Source organism: Penicillium alfredii (genome assembly GCF_028826965.1).
Source record: "Penicillium alfredii strain IBT 34128 chromosome Unknown utg000010l_segment0_segment0, whole genome shotgun sequence".
NCBI lineage: Eukaryota > Fungi > Ascomycota > Eurotiomycetes > Eurotiales > Aspergillaceae > Penicillium > Penicillium alfredii.
Window position 1 is genome coordinate 1,882,349 of NW_026622707.1, and position 13,035 is coordinate 1,895,383.

A 13,035-nucleotide genomic window follows, 5' to 3' on the forward strand; every position below is an offset into this window, starting at 1 on the left:
GGCTTAGAGTTAATAGATGTGGTTTTCGAACTCTGGGCCGCTCGCCCCGATGTCCCGGTCCATTTATTCTGCGGAGTGGTATTTCACTGAGGACGTTCCGCGGCTTTTGACGTGCAACTAGGAGGGGATCTCTTTTTTCCATTTATGCAGTCGTGCGTCGAGATCAGCCACTTTGTGGATGAGATGGCGCAATTTCGATGAACAGCCTGGCGTGCAGGTCTGGCATTGCGTTTGAGGCAGGTTGGGTTCAACACCATACAGCTCGGTTAGTATGGCTTTGGTGAGAATGGATAGTTTTGACATCAAGTTTTTATAGGAAAGAAGACTGGTTTGATTCAGAGGTGCCAAGCTAACTGAGCCCGGCGACTGGCCGCTAGGGATGCTATCCAGCAGCTCGACATCGCAGTCCGCGTCCTTGATGCTCAATGGGTAACCATAAGACATGGAACAGAGCGTCTCGATTTCATAGATAGCTCACCAGCAGCGTTTTCGCGTTTCGTTTTCGCACCGTGTATCTGGACAAATCGGCGTAGACAAATTCTTCTTCCCATGGAGGTTCAGGGCCTGTGCAATGCGCAGTTCACACCCACACACGGGCCACGCGAGTTCAGGGTTTCCATGGTAGAGATAGTAAGTCCCCAAGAGCACACAAGTCTGAGCAGCCTCGAGCGACCCCAAGGAAACAATATCCAGGCCCATGGCGCATGGTAGCGAAGATCTTTTGTTTGAGCATTCCTGGATCGACACCGCGTGTTTCCATGAGGCGTCGGCGGTGCGAGCCGGCATACTGCAAGCCAATGGCAAGAACCAATATAAACGTGTTGATTATTAGAAAGATGGATAAGGGTAAAATAATAGGCAAACAAAGGGCAAAGGAAAATAAAAAAAAGAAGACACGATATAGAAATAAAAAGATATAGAAGAAGGGAGGGAAGAAGCTATGCCTTCTCAAGCCGTTCTCGCTTCGCTCAGGCCAGCGGCTTGTCTGAATAATTACAGTGACAATGAAGATAATGATTATGGTCACTCGGATGCCGAGGACTAGCAGAGCAACGGGTAGTCTTAGGCCTCTTTGTTCACTGAGGAAAAGCCACGGGAACCGCAGGAAGAGATATGTACAAGCTGAACTGTCCGCAGGAGTTCTCCAACATTACCATGGGGAAGTCTGCATTCCTCTCATCCATCAACTCTTGACCCGCGAGGTGAACTTGGTCGTGAAATTCAGTTGCCTCACAAACCACGCATTGTGCAATTTCCATTCTTCATCAGGATACACTAACTCGACCTGCAGATCGATAGAAGAAAAGAAAAATGTCAACAGTGCCCCCACGAGAACCAGGACCGGTCCCAGTCCAAATCAATGAATAAACTCACATCAAAGCGTCTCAAAAAACTGGGAACCAGCTTATAGATCTCCATCAGACTAATATTCTTCCCAATACATGTGCGAGACCCAGCCCCGAACTGAAACATAGCCGAGTTCATAAGCTTCAGCCGTTCAGGATCCGCGTCGAGCCATCGCTCCGGACGAAACGTGTCGACATCATCCCCGAACACAGATTCCTGCCGGTGAATCACCCACGCGCTGCAGCCGACAATCGTATTGCCGGGGATCCAGTCACCGCAGATATCCATGCCCTGGGGAGGGACGACTCGTTCAAGGGGGAGGCCAGCGGCCGGGTGCATGCGGAACGCTTCTTTGATGCAGGCGTCCAGATAGGGCAGATTCTGCGACTCTGTCCACGAAACAACACCCGAGGCATGGTCCGTGAGTTTGCCAGCGCGAATAGCCTCGTCTATTTCGTTGCGCAGCCGCTGCAGACAGCTTGGTTGCTTGAGTAAGAAGTAGAATACGGCGGCTAGACTGATCGCCGTCGTCTCGGACCCGGCAAAGGCCATCGAGACTGCCATGGTCAGTACCCGTTTTTCGGTCATGACGTCCGGCTTTGTCTTTTGCGTCTTCATAAACATTGTTAATAGGTCTTCGCGTGAACCGCCAGCCCCATGGATAGGGGTGGCCTCGCGGAACCGCTCCTGCATTCGGGCCCTTGCAAAGATGGCCACCGCGAAGGAATTGTCGAGGAGTCCCCATTTAGACAGCCAGTCCAGAAGCGGGTTTTTCCAGAGGAGCTTGTCCAGCCACGGCATTTGACCAATCTGTCATAGAAAATTGCTTTAGCTGCAATTCATGTAGAAGAAGAAGAAGAAGAAGAAGAAGAAGAAGAAGAAGAAGAAGAAGAAGAAGAAGAAGAAGAAGTTCGAGGACAAGGAGCTACCCACCGGACCAGCGTAGTCAAAAATGCGCGCAAGCTGGGCGACGATATCATCGACATCCTCGTTCTTGTCAATAAAGCCATGTCGCTTGCTGTACGTGATGCTGCCAATGACATCGAAAGCAAAGAACTGCAGCCAGCGTGCAAAATCACATGGCTTGTCCTCGGCAGCAAATAACCTCTCGGTCTGGTCCAGGAACACCTGAGTGGTATCATTGATCATGGGCTCATACTGAACCAAAGAGGTCATAGAAAACGCATTGTTGACGCTGCGTCTCAGATTGGCATGGAACTTCTCGTCCGTGGCGGAGAAGAGGGACGGAAGGGGCTCGCCTTTGGAGGTGGACATCTGCACGGGATAGAAGTCGGACTAGATATGGGATTGGTAAGCCGAGGAAGCGGATAAGTTCAAGAGTTGGCTGGATGATACCTTGACCATTCCTTTGTTCAGTCCATAGATCGCCTTGAGTGCGTTTGGGTCTGCGAAGGACAGGACATTTGGGCCCAGACGCACTATATCGCCGAATTTCCGGTGCAAACGGAGATGCGTGATGTCTGGCCGGCGACGAAGAACATCGTGGAACCGCCAGAGATGGGTGAAATTGGCGATGAATGGGCCGGGGTATTTGTTCAGTCCTCCATGGAAATATTGCGAGACGAGGCTGATCGCTAGTATACCCACGACCAGAAGGCTGAAGTGACCATAGGTCATATGTTGCAAGAACTCTTGCGCAAACCCCATGGCAACGACAGAGAAAAGGAATAAAAAAAGAAACAAATATATCAAGAACTATATCTGATATATGGCAACGACAGAGAAAAGGAATAAAAAAAGAAACAAATATATCAAGAACTATATCTGATATATGGCAGACGGAGGGTTTTAGGTGGTACGGCTCACTCAGATCAATCTCAGTCAGAGTCCCGTGGGAGGAAGATGAACCACCAAAGAACATTGCAATTACTCTTAATATATCTATTGTCTTCTACGCGACCCTAATTACTCGTATAGTAGAAAGTACTTGTTTAGTTGGTATGCGGGGGACACGGCAATTGACGGGAGCGCGAAGTGCCGATGGGCAACCTCCCCGGGAAAAGGGATGACGTATCTGATGCAATCAAATCCATCGGAGAAAAAAGCGTCTGTCTTGGATGCACGTCGGGAGAATAGATTGGTCACTATTGGTTACAACACTTTTCTCAACCATGAAAACTCATAGACGGGTCCCTCGTTTGTGGGGATGGGGGATATCCGTGAGGCCTGATTTTGTATATCGGATCCACTTTGTTACTGGAGGCGAGCCGATGACTACAATGCTGGTAGTAGCCTTGGAGTTGTCGGAATATTGTTATTTCGTTATTAATAATAGTTATGAGAATTTGCTAGCATTACAGTCTGTTGTCGTCGCTGTTGGAGAATGCGGGCCCTAGAAGTATTGCACACATAATCCTGAATACTTCCAAGGTTATTGCTGCCTACATTCATTTTGGAGGGGGAAATATAAAGAAGCAATTCAAAGGGGGAAACCAAGAGTAAGGATATGGGATCTTCCGAGGGAATTATTGATAAAATAAAAGCAAGAGAAAGAGATTAGAGATATTGAGTTATTGATAGGGTAGTAGATAGACAAGGAGAGATATCTAGTATTTAAAGCTCTAGCGCGAAGATTTAAGCTTTGCTTAGGTGCCGAATGAATATTTGCAAGTTCAGACCCACCAGCACTAACCTTGTCACTCTACCCTCGATTGGGTCTTTATGACATTGTAATATTTAAAATATCTTTTTTATATATACACGATAGATAGTATAGATAGTGACCATTTTGTAACCTAGGAGTAAATGACAACTAAAGGAATAACAAGGTAAAATATCTTTCCCCTTCGTTTATGATACTCTTAACTACTATTGATTCGCTTTAGGGTTGCAATAGTCAAAACAGAATCTACTCAACCCTCTCATGCCTATGTCTTCGTCTTCGACCGATCTTTATGTAGAAGACTTGATTTAGTCTTATATGGTACTCATGCCTTCAATATCATGCAACATCCCTAGTCAAAGCTTGGCATGACGTAGGCACTATATGCTATAACTACTTCTTCGTGGCCATTCAGCTGCATATTCCCCAGATCTGCATTAACAAGTGCAGTATCTGTGCTTAACTTGACTTGCTTTACTTGCTTAACTAGGGATATCCAGGGCCTGAGAGATATACTTGCACACCGCTTGAACAAATTCAAACTCCGCCACAATGCCAAGACTGCCGTCTACATCGGATTCTCTTTTTCTCCTCCTTCCTTCTTCTCTTCCCACTCATGCTTCCATGGACCGTCTACTCTCATCTCTGATAATTACCCTTATGAATTCCCACCTAGTCTCCACTTAAATTCACAGCATGGGTCCGGTAGTTGACCTCCCGGCCCGAGCCCTGACCTCCAAGAATGTGAACCCTCTCCAGGAGAAAACTCCTATACTGGAGACTGCCGGCGAGACCACACAGTACAGTTTCTTCAGCACCCAGGTCGATACAATCGCCCATGCCTCTAGCATCCAGCAGCTGAAGTCGTCCTCTTCCATCTTCGAGACTCTTTTCGAGACAGGTACACAGAGTGGACTGTGGTGGCTCCATGTCGCATCGCCCTCCGACAAAGATCTCGAGACGTTATCGCGGATGCTCGACTTCCATCCCCTTACCACCGAGGATATCAAGACGCGCGAGCTCCGAGAGAAGATCGAGCTGTTTGGCCCCTACTATTTCGTCTCTCTGCGGGCCCCACAGCAGCCCAAGATAGCGACAGGCGTGCGCGCCTCGTCGGCGAATGTCTACGCCATTGTCTTCCGCGAGAGCGTCGTCAGCTTTACATATGACAAAAGTCCACATCCCGCCCATGTGTGGAGCCGCATCCAGGAGCATCAGAGTCATGTGGCGTTGACTAGTGACTGGATCTGCTATGCCCTCATGTATGGCCTTGCCATGTCTCTTATGAGCACTATAGAATGGATGAGCTAACCAGCTTAGCGACGATATCGTGGACGGGTTCGCCCCCTTCATCGACTGCGTCCAAACCAGCGTCGAGGTCATCGAAGACGGCGTGTCGGCCACGCGCCCAGAAGACATCGGTCTGGCTCTCCAGAGCATCTACAAGTATCGGAAAGAGGTCACTCGCATCCGCCAACATTTGCACGACAAGATCGATGTTATCCGGTGTTTTGCCCGCCACTGTGGTAGTCTGGGGTCCACGCCCGCAGAGGTTACCTTGTACCTGAGCGATATCCAGGACCACGTCTTGACGATGATGGCCAACCTGACCATTGCAGAGCAGATGCTGTCGCGGTCGCAGTCGAAGTACCTTGGCCAGCTCTCGTGGGACTCGACCTGTATGCGGAATCAAATCGCCGATGCTCTCAGTCGGTTGACTGTCATCGGCGCCATTGTCGTCACCATGCAGGTCATTACCGGTCTTTTTGGTATGAACGTCAAAGTACCTGGGCTGGATGTCGCTGGGTTGTCCTGGTGGTTTGGGATCTTGGGCTTCATCCTGGGGCTTATCTTGCTGCTTTTTGTGATTGCGAGGAGAACCCAGATCATATAGTCACTTGGATATGGCACAACTATACTCTGTAAATCATCTATACCACGCCGGGTATTCTTGAATCGCCCGCCTCTAGCATTCCCCCAACCACAATTCCAAGAAAGTCATGAAGAAAAAGGGTCAATATGTGGAGTTAAGCAGTAGCCAGCCCCGGAGGTTGTCTGGTGACTGACGCGTGTGGGGAAAGGGCTCAGCCTCAAACCGGGGTATAGGTCAGACAGCATAGGGATGGTAATGGCGGGCGAGGCTCGAGTCAGTCTATTCTTTGATCTACACCAATTTACTAAGGACGGCTGCCTTGTCATGAGCCTTGACAAAACCCCTGATTGAATGGGACAGAGACAGAGAGGGAGAGAGTAGTGAGTTGGACATCGTACATATAAAGGCAGGCTGGTGTTTCTGTCTGGGAGTTCGAGTGACCACACAACATTCAATTATATCTGCCCTTCCTCAGTAGTGATTCTTCTATAGAACAAGGTAAGTTGCTCTTGATAATCCCCATATTCCATATTCCATAGCCAATTCTCTTCCCATCATTCCTCACTGCCAACAGACAAAAGAAACAAACCATGCATCTTACATCCCAACTCCTGAGCGTCACCCTCGCCCTCCTCCTAGCAACGCCATTCAAACGCCGCCGACTTCTGGGTCCAGTTCTGCACCAACGACGATTGCACCGATTGCGGCCAGGAAGTCAGCATGGACAACAGCGGCTGTCTCCAGCAGTCGGGCCGGAAAACCGTCGGGATCAAAGGCGACTATGCAGCAGCCGATATCCCAGGACAGAAGTACAAGCTCGTGGCGACCCCGGGAGACCAGTGTGACTGCCAGTCGGCGTGCGAGAGCTTCGACTTTTTGAGGGTCGACGATACTTCGAGTTGTTATTCGCTTCCTGCGTCGGACTCGGATTCGGACTCGCAGTCGTTTAGATGGGTGGCTGAATCTTCGTGTGGGAATAATACTTGTTAGGGGACACGACTTCTGCCCATTCTAAGAAAGACGCTAAGACGCTGTAGATAAAAGAGCATATCTTGGGGGCAATCCTGCCTGCTATCAACCCAACAAAGGAGAGAAAAATCCATTGGCCGGCCCATGGCCGAGTGAAAGATGCCAGCTATACTGTACAGGATGCAACACAATACCCTACTCCTACCATCCACGAAGAGACCGCTCCTCGCCTGCACAGAAACCAATGCGAAGAGAAGCCCTCCAACTGAATCCCACCCCAAAACTAGAGGATCTATCTATGTATCTATTTCGTGCGGCCCACTTCTTCAATGTCCACCTTGCCATCCTTTCGGATTTGGGCAACGCTTTGGCTCGTCCCCCGGATCTCGTGGCTCAGATCATCGACGGAGCGTGCAAGATCCGGGACGTTGTTGACGGCCTCCTCAGCGGCTTTCTTTTCCCCTGCCTCAGCTTGACCACGGGTTGTCAGGCCTCGAGGGGCACTGGCAATCTCGTTTACTTCGCGCTCGGACAAGACGTCGTTCAGACGAGGTCCGCGTGATTGCACGAGCAGCGTGGTGGGGCCATCAAATTGCAGGAAGAGCTGGTTCGTAGGTGTGATGTTAGTAAGAAACTAAGAAAAAAAAGGATTACCATACCCGGTCTCCCCAGATCGTCATTCGAGACCAAGTCCGCAGCTTGTGGAAGAATCGCATTGTGGACTTCCATGTTTCGGAATCGGACATGTCGCGAATGAACTTGTTGTTCTGTAACAGTCTTGGTAGCGTCTTCAGACCCGGGACCTGGAAGTTCAGAGTGGTGGATTTGAAGCGGTAAGGGCGCGGTGGGTTGGAGGACATTGTGTAGGCGACCACATTGCTGTTGATACAGGTTAGTGAGGCCAGAGATTGCGTTACGCGGGCCGGAGTAGACAAGACATACCTGGGATGAGCGATGTACTGTTCCCCGGCTTTCAGTTCAACCGAATAGAGCTGCCCATTGCCAACCAGAGCTATTAATCCCCTGCCAGTAATCTCGGAGCTACCCCAGTGGGCCAGGCTCTGTGCAAATTAGCCCGATATTCACTCTAGAAAAGCACGGAAAACTCCACGGACCAGGTTGGTGTTGATAGTCGGTTTGATTGTCAGAGACCGACCCGTCCATGCGAGCAGAGCTCGCCTTTGAGTGACCATCCAGTCCACAGATCCATTGACATCCACAACGGCAAACGAGGTGTTCGGCGATCGGACGGAAACGAGTGCTGTGACCGGACTTGCCGAGGAAACCTAGTCGACAATCAATTGCTGCCCCAGCTTCAATTTGGATGACACGCGCGCACGCGTCATACCTTCTGGTAAAGAAAGGGCACCCCAACAACAGCCCGCCGGAACGGCTCTAGCACGCTCAAGGACGAGACCACCTGCGCATTCAAAACTGTCAGCGCGACGCACAAAATGTGCCAGAGCCAAGAAGCCGCGTACGTTGTCCGCCTTTCCACTCAGTCCCACCAAGGTTCCCCGTCGTGTGTATAGGTTTTGCGACGCCGAGAGCGATACTGAAAGGAGCGAGTATGGAGCGCCAACCACGTCGAACCGAGCATCTGAAATCCTCCATTGTCAGCGCATGGATCATCAGTTCAAAAAAAAAAAAAAACCATACCGCGAGACTCAGCGGAACTGGGCGTGCTGGCGAGAGGGAGATGGTCCCCGTTCACCGTGGGCCCGGCGGGCGCCGCGCGAATCTGAACGCATCGCGTCTGTCGATGCCGAGGGACAACTCGAGTCCAGGACAGAGTCCGTACGCCTCTCTGGAGAGCGGGACGCATGGTGGTCTGGGGAGGGGAGGACAAGGGAGAAGTTTACGTCAGTTTTGAAGCCGAGATGGGAACGGGAAAATCGTGGCGCCGAGATGCGCCCCAAGTACACAACTGCCCCTCGCGATTGCGACATCCGAAGAAGAGCTACAAGAAGCTCGGGATTGCTTTGTTTTGCTCTTTGCCTTTCTTTTTACTGCCTCCTCGACCTCCGTGGGTTGCATTGACTCGTTCCGACTGCGTTTCCTCCGAACCCGGCGGCTCCCAAGGTTCTCCCCTCACGAGACTATCGAAGACGGCGCAGCTCGCCCATGCTTACTTGAGCTGCACTATGCTTCCCCTAGAACACAATACAAGACGAAATTTACATTGAGCCGCTGAATTCCTCGTTATTAGCAGCTATGCTGCTCAGAGCAGCGCGAGCGCCATGTTGGCGCCCACGATCCGCATATCCGAGCTTCGCCGGCCGGTCACAATGGACGAGGCTCCATGGGACACAACTCCGGGTGTTCACATCAAACAGCCCATTTCGAAGACAGTCAACAGACAACGACCCCAAATCAGTTAAAAGCACACCCACTCCTACCCCGGCTGCCTCGCAATTAGCGAACGCCAATGTGACCCCGAAGACGCAAGAGGGCGGGGATGCAAAGGCCCCGACCAAGGAGCTGTTAAGTGAACAGAATATGGCCACCAAAGAGCAACGAAAAGCGGACTGGGCTATCATGAAAGAGATGGCCAAGTACCTGTGGCCAAAGGTAAAGCCTGGTTGAATGCGCCTATGACGGAACGCAGCAGTGCTGACCGAGTCTGGTAGGGTGATTGGGGTACGAAGCTTCGTGTTGGAACAGCTTTGTCCCTGCTGGTTGGGGCCAAGGTCAGTTCTTGCCCCCATAGAGACATTGGCCTGCTCTAAGTACTGATCGAGAGCCATTGCAGGTTCTTAATGTGGAAGTGCCTTTCTACTTCAAGAGCATCGTTGATTCCATGAACGTGGACTTCGGGGCTATGGGTGGAACCGCTTACACTGTGGCTGGGTCCATGATCATTGCTTGTAAGGGAAATAGTGTTTCATGCGCGAGCCCTGTCTAATGTCGACTTTTCTTTGCAGATGGTGCAACTCGAATCGGTGCCACTCTGTTCCAGGAGCTTCGCAATGCGGTTTTTGCCAGCGTAGCCCAGAAAGCAATTCGCAAAGTGGCACGGAACGTCTTCGACCACCTCTTGCGACTGGACCTCAACTTTCATCTTTCACGCCAAACTGGTGGCCTGACTCGGGCGATTGATCGTGGAACCAAGGGCATCAGCTTCTTGCTCACCTCGATGGTCTTCCACGTCGTTCCGACGGCACTGGAAATATCGCTCGTGTGTGGGATATTGGTACTGTCGCCAGCCATAGAAACCTTGACAACCATCTGCTAACATGCCACAGACCTATCAATATGGTTTCCAGTTTGCTGCCATCACGTCAGCCACCATGCTTGCGTACACGGCGTTTACCATTACCACTACGGCATGGCGGACCAAGTTCCGACGGCAGGCCAACGCGGCCGATAACCGCGGGGCCACCGTGGCCGTGGACTCGCTCATCAACTACGAGGCTGTCAAATACTTCAATAATGAAAAGTTCGAGGTAGCGCGCTACGACAAAGCCCTGAAGAACTACGAGGATGCATCCATCAAGGTCACGACTTCTCTGGCCTTCCTCAACTCTGGCCAAAACATGATCTTCTCTTCTGCGCTGGCCGCAATGATGTATCTGGCCGCCGACGGAGTCGCGACCGGAGCTCTGACAGTCGGTGACCTGGTCATGGTGAACCAGCTCGTGTTCCAGCTGTCGGTGCCGCTCAACTTCCTGGGGTCCGTCTACCGCGAGCTGCGCCAGTCCCTGCTGGATATGGAGACTCTGTTCAACCTGCAAAAGGTCAACGTGACGATCCAGGAACGACCCAACGCCAAGCCGCTGGAGCTGACCCGGGGCGGCGAGATCCGTTTCGAGAACGTTAGCTTTGGCTACCACCCGGACCGACCGATCTTGAAGAATGCCACGTTCACGATCCCGGCTGGCCAGAAGTTCGCCATCGTGGGCCCCAGTGGCTGCGGCAAGTCAACGATTTTGCGGCTGTTGTTCCGCTTCTATGACGCGCAATCGGGTCGAATCCTCGTTGACGGCCAGGATATCCGCGACGTGACGCTTGATAGTCTTCGGAAAGCGATCGGTGTTGTTCCGCAGGACACGCCGCTGTTCAACGACACCATCGCCCACAATATCCGCTATGGGCAAATCACCGCGTCGGACGACGAGGTGCGCCGTGCAGCCGAGCGCGCACATATTCACCAGCTGGTCGAGCGGCTACCCGACGGATATCAGACCACGGTCGGAGAGCGCGGTATGATGATCTCGGGCGGCGAAAAGCAGCGACTAGCAATTTCTCGGCTGTTGTTGAAAGACCCGCAACTTTTGTTTTTCGACGAAGCGGTATGTTTTGTTTTGTTTTTTTTTTCCCCAACCCTTGTATCATGCCCTGTTGTGGATTATGCGACTCACATGATGTAGACCTCTGCCCTCGACACATACACCGAGCAGGCGCTTCTTCAGCACATCAACAGCATCCTCAAGGAGAAGAGTCGCACCAGCGTGTTTGTGGCGCACCGGCTGCGAACCATCTACGACAGCGACCAAATTCTGGTGCTGAAAGACGGAAGTGTGGCGGAGACAGGATCGCACCGTGAGCTATTGGATCTAGACGGGATCTATGCGGAGCTGTGGAACGGTCAGTGCTCTTAGCCTCCTTTTCTCTCGAAATCCTTTACTGACTCGCATCTATAGCCCAGGAGTTGTCGCTCGCAGAGGATGTGGAGGTGGACCCGAAGGAGCAGAAGTGACAGGCTGTATAGAACGAAAGGATTTGAATTGAATATAACCCATACAATTCTGGAATTGACAATTGCACTTGAAACGTAGCGTCGACTTTAGCGCGCCCGACAGAAAATAGCGCTTGACGTTTGGGGGGTCCACGCGGAATCCACGTTTCTTTCCCCACCCCTTTTCCCTCCAACGTTATCGCGATTCTTCATCTTTTTTACAATCTTCGTATTCTGTTCATTCTTTCTCGGGCACCTGTGCCCTATCCATTCTTTTTCTTTTTCTCCTTCTCTTCTTTCTCGGCTTGTAGGGAACCTCCGGTCCCCCGAGTGTCTTTCTGTTATCGAGTCGTGCCCGAGTCCGACACCCCCAGCGTTGCCCTCGTGCGCCCCAAAGTGCCCCCCCCTTCCCACACAATCCGCAATCTCGGCACCCCCTGAAGGGCCTGAGACTGGACTTGATAGAATCAGTTGATTAGTGCTCGGTAAGAATTGACCAAAATTAGCCGAAACGAAAGCACGGGGGAAATATTCGAGTCCTCCGACCACAAAACTCGTACAACTAACACCCAGGCTTCCGCACAGACATCAATTTCTTTCCAGCCCTGTCCGCTGTCGGTGATTACGACCGATTCCGTTGCTTTGCATTTGCTGTGTGGGGAAACGATAGCCGCTCGGTTTCGATCGATAGAGCTGCGCATTCCAGACCTGCATGCGTCCGCGATCTCTCAGCTGCGACTAAAAGAACGACAATACGACAAGAAACAAAACAGGACGGCTTGTCTCGCTTCGACGAGTGGGAAATCCATCTCGTATACAACAAAAACATTTGAATCAACACCGTCACAATGGGTCTAATCGACAAGCTCCAAGCGAGTACGTTTGTCTTCTTCTTTTCCGAGGAATGCAATGGACCAGCGACGCTAACCAACCCTCACAGAACTCGAGATCTACCGACTCGAGCAGCGCTACGCCCGCCGCAAGCACCGCAGCACCTTTTCCACGGGCGCGCTCTATGTCGACGGCGAGTACGTCTACGCCCACGGCTCCGGTGGCACCAACTCGCCTGCAAGTCCCGCTTCTAAGCACTCGACCGGCAGCTGGCGGCCATCTGGATGGGGCTCGCAGAATCGTGCTGGCGGGCATGAGTGACCGACTTCACCTCATTTTTTGATTCACTTCATTTTGCTTCCAGCGGGGTTATTGGTGCCTTTCTTTTCTCTTTTCTCATTTCATACATCGCCCGTCTTCGCATGATGTGCCTGCGGAGACTAGACCTCGACGAAGGACTTGTACAGTCCTTCGTCTCTCTCTCTCTCTCTTCCATCTCCTTTCGTCGGTTTCACGAGACCCGAACATCAAAAGTTCCATACTCGCCGTCACATTGGAAAATTTCCCAAGGGTATCGACTTTTGAGTGATATGATCTCTTTTCTCTCTCTTCATTGCATTGATTTTGTTCATGGGCTCGATATCATCACTTTCTTGTCTATTTTTTTTTGTCTTCACTGTCTATATAGATCTTGGTGTTGGATTGTTTATACTA

At 51.3% G+C, this 13,035-nt stretch overlaps 6 protein-coding genes across 6 annotated transcripts; 4 read left to right on the forward strand and 2 right to left on the reverse strand.

Annotated features, from left to right (window-relative positions):
• Nucleotides 1-1,314: 1,314 nt before the first annotated feature.
• Nucleotides 1,315-2,985, reverse strand: NUU61_008251 (cytochrome P450; the record flags this gene model as incomplete). Its single annotated transcript, XM_056658776.1, has 3 exons — nt 1,315-2,157; nt 2,281-2,643; nt 2,710-2,985. 3 exons carry the CDS (start codon nt 2,983-2,985, stop codon nt 1,315-1,317), a joined length of 1,482 nt encoding a protein of 493 aa, XP_056509069.1.
• A 1,681-nt stretch (nt 2,986-4,666) lies between these two features.
• On the forward strand, nt 4,667-5,864 carry NUU61_008252 (magnesium transporter CorA family protein; the record flags this gene model as incomplete). The annotated part of the gene is made up of 2 exons (XM_056658777.1): nt 4,667-5,232; nt 5,291-5,864. 2 exons carry the CDS (start codon nt 4,667-4,669, stop codon nt 5,862-5,864), a joined length of 1,140 nt encoding a protein of 379 aa, XP_056509070.1.
• A 699-nt stretch (nt 5,865-6,563) lies between these two features.
• On the forward strand, nt 6,564-6,833 carry NUU61_008253 (uncharacterized protein; the record flags this gene model as incomplete). Its single annotated transcript, XM_056658778.1, has 1 exon — nt 6,564-6,833. One exon carries the CDS (start codon nt 6,564-6,566, stop codon nt 6,831-6,833), a length of 270 nt encoding a protein of 89 aa, XP_056509071.1.
• A 283-nt stretch (nt 6,834-7,116) lies between these two features.
• On the reverse strand, nt 7,117-8,637 carry NUU61_008254 (AIM24 family protein; the record flags this gene model as incomplete). The annotated part of the gene is made up of 7 exons (XM_056658779.1): nt 7,117-7,416; nt 7,472-7,691; nt 7,755-7,873; nt 7,928-8,098; nt 8,161-8,232; nt 8,294-8,412; nt 8,472-8,637. 7 exons carry the CDS (start codon nt 8,635-8,637, stop codon nt 7,117-7,119), a joined length of 1,167 nt encoding a protein of 388 aa, XP_056509072.1.
• A 332-nt stretch (nt 8,638-8,969) lies between these two features.
• atm1 (ATP-binding cassette Fe/S cluster precursor transporter ATM1) lies at nt 8,970-11,413 on the forward strand (the record flags this gene model as incomplete). The annotated part of the gene is made up of 6 exons (XM_056658780.1): nt 8,970-9,383; nt 9,443-9,502; nt 9,565-9,679; nt 9,737-9,990; nt 10,058-11,104; nt 11,183-11,413. Coding segments are annotated over 6 exons (2,121 nt in total), but the record flags the coding sequence as incomplete, so codon positions are not given.
• Nucleotides 11,414-12,338: 925 nt separating this feature from the next.
• On the forward strand, nt 12,339-12,642 carry NUU61_008256 (uncharacterized protein; the record flags this gene model as incomplete). Its single annotated transcript, XM_056658781.1, has 2 exons — nt 12,339-12,366; nt 12,431-12,642. 2 exons carry the CDS (start codon nt 12,339-12,341, stop codon nt 12,640-12,642), a joined length of 240 nt encoding a protein of 79 aa, XP_056509074.1.
• Nucleotides 12,643-13,035: the final 393 nt, after the last annotated feature.